This window comes from Vicia villosa, linkage group LG4 (genome assembly GCF_029867415.1).
Source record: "Vicia villosa cultivar HV-30 ecotype Madison, WI linkage group LG4, Vvil1.0, whole genome shotgun sequence".
NCBI classification, from domain to species: Eukaryota; Viridiplantae; Streptophyta; class Magnoliopsida; order Fabales; family Fabaceae; genus Vicia; species Vicia villosa.
In genome coordinates, this window is record NC_081183.1 from 177,324,142 (window position 1) to 177,328,939 (window position 4,798).

Sequence of the window (4,798 nt, forward strand, 5' to 3'; positions counted from 1 at the left end):
CTAGTTGTCTTTTCAATCTAATATATGTTAAAAAAACTCACTCATAATCTTGATTGCTTAGTCCTTTTTAATGATAATTATATTCATATCCAGGATCGAAGTACAGGACAGACGATTGGAGCAGGGAGTGAGTTCGGTGGATTATAACATTTATCTCAACTGATGGCATGTGCTTTCATTGCTTCTCAAGACCTTACAAATCAACATTTGGGTCACCATATAACCTTAAAAAAATGTGTCTTTTAGTTCCTAGTTTTTCTAAGCTTTCATCATTTGAGTGTCAATTAGGCCAACATACTCGTAGCACTTATTGTCAACGAGTTAATAAAATTGTTGCATCACCTTTTGCTTTATTTCATTTTGATATTTAGGGTCCTAGTCGTGTAAAGTTAACATTAGGATATTATTACTTTGTAACCTTCATCGATGATTTTTCACTATGTACTTGGTTATTTCTGATGAAAAATCGTTTAGATGTTTTCCATATATTCCAAGAGTTTTATGGTGAAATTAGAAACCAGTTTGACACTTCCATTAAAATTTTACGCATTGATAATACTCATGAATATATGTTATTCCAATTTCAATCTTTTTTAAAATCACGGGGAATTATTCACACAGACTCTTTTACTTCACCGCAATGTACTTTCTCATTTTTTTGGGTGATGATATCCTCACAACTTGTCACCTAATCAACTGAATGTCTTCATCGGTCCTTCAAAATTAGATTCCATACTCTATCTTGCGGAGAGAGGCTTTGTGACTCGCCTCGTCGGTGTCTTTGCTGGGGGAGCGTGAGCGGTTGCTTCGTCGTCGCAAGGATGGAGTACGAGATTTGGATCAGTGTCTCTGTGGGGAGCGCGATCAACGGTCTGTTTCCAGCATTGCAAGTCGCTGGTTTTACTAGAAAAGAAGGAGGTTTGTATGGTTGATCGCAACGAACAGGGCCACCATGGTAGGATCAGTATTGGGCGGCACGGGAGTGTCTCGGTAGGTGTCGAGGGATACCTGATGTTGGGCGGGGTTGTGGCCTGCATCCTCGGAGGAGGAAGAGGCGGGTTGCCTGTCCCTATGGTCACCCTGGTCGGGACCAGCTATCGCATTGTTTTTGAGGTTGCCCGTGGGGGGGAAAGTGTCGATATTGTCATCGAGTTGGCTGGCCATGATGATCGGTAGGTTTTGGAGTGAAATTTCTTTGGTCTATTTCAAGGAAAGACGGGGAAGCAAGAGTTTCCCACAGACGGAGCCATTGATCATACCTGGATCGGAAGGATCTTCAGTGTCCTGCAACTCTTGACTTGTGTTCGGTCCAGAAGAAAAGGGGTGTATCTGCAAGACACTCTGATGCCAAAGTGAGGTTCATATGAAGAAAGCAAGTACGAAGTAGAGAATGAAAATTGAATACCTGACCCTCTTATGAAAGAGAATATTTATAGTGCCCCAGCATTGGGCCAATGTCTCTTGAAATTAAACACATGTCCTTAGAGGGGCATGTGGGTGAGACACTCCCCAGCGACTATGGCCATTTTAATCGTCTTGTTGGGCCTCCATTGTAGTAACGCTGGACTGGACCCTACCCGACGGTGGACTAGCCACAGGTCCAATCCAAAACATAATTTATTTATTTTATTTTTAATTATCTACTTATGTGTCAAAATGATTAATTCTAATTGAATGACCGGATAAAATGACTAACACAGATCAGTGTATTACAATTAATCTCAATCAAAAATTAACTTTTATTTATATTTCATTACAATTTCTATGGCTCAAATTTGTTTACATTTTATCATGGAAATAATAACATTTGACCAAAAAGAGAATTAAATAAAATAACAAATAACAACCCACTACTCCCATAATCTATCTCCACCACTCAAACTCCCACGTGCAAGATTTCAAATGCTACATACCTTACCTAATAAGGCATCAAAGAATCTTCAACCTCAAACTCCTCTTGAATCTTTTTCAATTCAAATATAAATTCTATCATCCAAAAAAAAAGTACAATTTAGTTTAAATTTTCAAACCACTTATTACATATTTTTCCTTGAAAATAATAATTTTTTCCACTTCCCCTTGTTATTAGTTTCCTTAATCTAATTTTGGCGTATGCTGTCCCCTTCAAGCGGCAACAAAACAAACCTTTCCTCCTTTACTCTCTCCACCAGCAACTACTAAAAGCCACATACTTCAAATTAAACACCCTATACTTTCTCACTTACTTATTCTCTCCCTTTCTTGTTTCATAATCTTTTGCTTCAATACCAAAAAAATAACAAAAACTCTTCAAAATATTATTGTAGCAATGGAGGGAACAAACAACATTTTCCAAACCACCTTTTGCCCACAAATTCCATCCGACAACAACAATGCCGACACCAATATCACTGCCACGGCCGCGGCCGACCAATTCATTGTTGAGGACCTCCTTAACCTCTCATTCGACGATGCTGACATCATTTCTGATGCCAGTATCCTTGACTCCGCCACTGGGAACTCATCAGCCTCCTCTTCAACGACCGCTATTGTTAATAGCTGTAACTCCTCGGCATTTTCCGGGTTTGACACCAATCTTATTCCTGATAATGGCTGGCACAATAATATCTCTGACTGCCATTTCTCCGGAGACCTTTGTGTTCCGGTACATTATATATCTTTTTTGTTTATAATATCAGCCGTTAACAATTAATTTTAAAACACTTCACAGACGTAATTTAAATTTCTAATCAATAAAGGGGTAGCGGCACAGATACAGCTAGTTGTCTGGTTGTCTTCTATTTCTGTATAAATTTTATTATATATGACTATTTATTTCACTCTAATGAATGTATGTATAACAAATATGCATCACATTTCAATTGAAGTTTTTGAATTTTTTTGCCAATAATTTCAGGGAAAAAAACAAGTAGGCATAAATACAACAGAATGGGGCAAATTTCACGGTTCGAAAACTAATTTTAACCGCAACATTTGTTTCATTTATTACTACCAAATTATCACAAACTTTGCACATGGAAGCATTAGCTGAGCACACAATGTGTATGCTTAATTGCTTAGTGTATAATGTGAGATGGTATTACTATTAGTATTAGTTACTACGAGTTAATTAATTACTATTTTTGAGAAAATTTATAAAGCAGTGATCAATTATTTTTTGTGCTGAAATTCCGAATAGGAGGATGATTTAACCGATGCGGGTTGGCTTACCAATATTGTGGACGATTCGTTTTCGGGTGAGGAACTTGAAAAGATGCAACTGATATCAGGAATGAAGGTGCCAAACAAGGACGGAGAGGCCCGTGAGGTTTCCCAGCTGAGCCGAAACAGCCCAATTTTTGATAATGAAGTGTCGGTTCCAGCTAAGGCCCGTAGCAAGAGGACGCATCAGCCCCCTTGCGACTGGACCTCGCGTCTTCTTTTTCTTTCTGAAGCTGCCTCGTCTTCTTATGAGCCAGAACTCCTTATACCTACTCCAACCCTACCCTCCGTCACAGTTCCAAAGAAGCAGGCAAAGACTACTCCGAGAAGAAAGGACAATTGTGACGGAGGGTCGGGTGGGGATGGTCGCAGATGTCTACATTGTGCAACGGACAAAACGCCTCAGTGGCGAACTGGGCCTAAAGGCCCAAAGACTTTATGCAATGCGTGTGGTGTAAGATATAAGTCAGGCCGGTTGGTGCCCGAATACAGACCTGCAGCAAGCCCAACATTTGTGATGACCAAACACTCTAACTCGCATCGAAAAGTGTTGGAACTACGGAGACAGAAGGAAATGTCGCAGACCCATCCACACCAACACAATCAGTTCTTACAACATCAGAATATGATGTTTGATATGACGCCCAATGCCGACGATTATTTGATTCATCAACATGTCGGGCCAGATTTTAGACATCTGCTCTAACACATGATGCTAGTTTAGAACAACTAAGCTGGAGTCTCGCCATTATTTGATTATTAGCAGAGTTATTCAACTTTTTATATTTGCTATTGATCATCAATTTTGTTAGAAATTATACATTTTATTTCTTAACTAGGAAGTTTTGATTTTTTGTAGACTGGTCTCTATATTTGACCATATTTTGCTACATTCAAAATTTTAGTTAAATGTTCAAGTTGCCTACACTATCATCAAGTGGTGTATTGGTGACTCATCATGCATTTCCAATCACCATCTTAATGCATTTTTTAAAGACACTCATAGCCACCATGCATATCTAAACATGGCCATCTTCATTTATATGCATTAATCAAAATGAAAGTCTACTACACATTGTTATATGCACAATCATTCATTATTCATTTACAGTATGTTTCATGCATACTAATCACATTAAAGCAATTGGGCTTTGTTTCAAATCCCCTGTATGTCATTGTTGATGTCGGCGTTAGGATAGTTTAACCAAGTCGTTATTCTTAATTCTTTAGTGTATAACTTACTATTCAACACTACAACTCTCTAATCCCTTAGGCCAGGTCGAAATTAAAACAGATAATTTACATCGTTAAACCTTAAAGTCACAACTAATAATTTATTATTCCTAATCAATTACTAAGTTGAATGGTTAATCTAGTTCGGAATCACAAAGTTAGAGTCGATAACCCCTACAATTCTAGGTTCGATATATGAATTCGTCAATACATACAAAGCAATGAAGACAAGATTAACTTAATAAAAATATGGAAAGAAAACTTAAATACAATTCATTAGATGTGGTTTATATTATTTTTCAATAATGATATCACACGTGTATAATTTTCTCAGACATATGTAATTTTTTTTCTATTTTTACTC

General features: G+C 37.7%; 1 protein-coding gene across 1 annotated transcript; it reads left to right on the forward strand.

Moving 5' to 3' along the window:
- Nucleotides 1-2,308: 2,308 nt before the first annotated feature.
- Nucleotides 2,309-3,907, forward strand: LOC131598387 (GATA transcription factor 12-like). Its single transcript, XM_058870997.1, has 2 exons — nt 2,309-2,644; nt 3,179-3,907. Exons 1-2 carry the CDS (start codon nt 2,309-2,311, stop codon nt 3,905-3,907), a joined length of 1,065 nt encoding a protein of 354 aa, XP_058726980.1.
- The last annotated feature ends 891 nt before the right edge of the window (nt 3,908-4,798 follow it).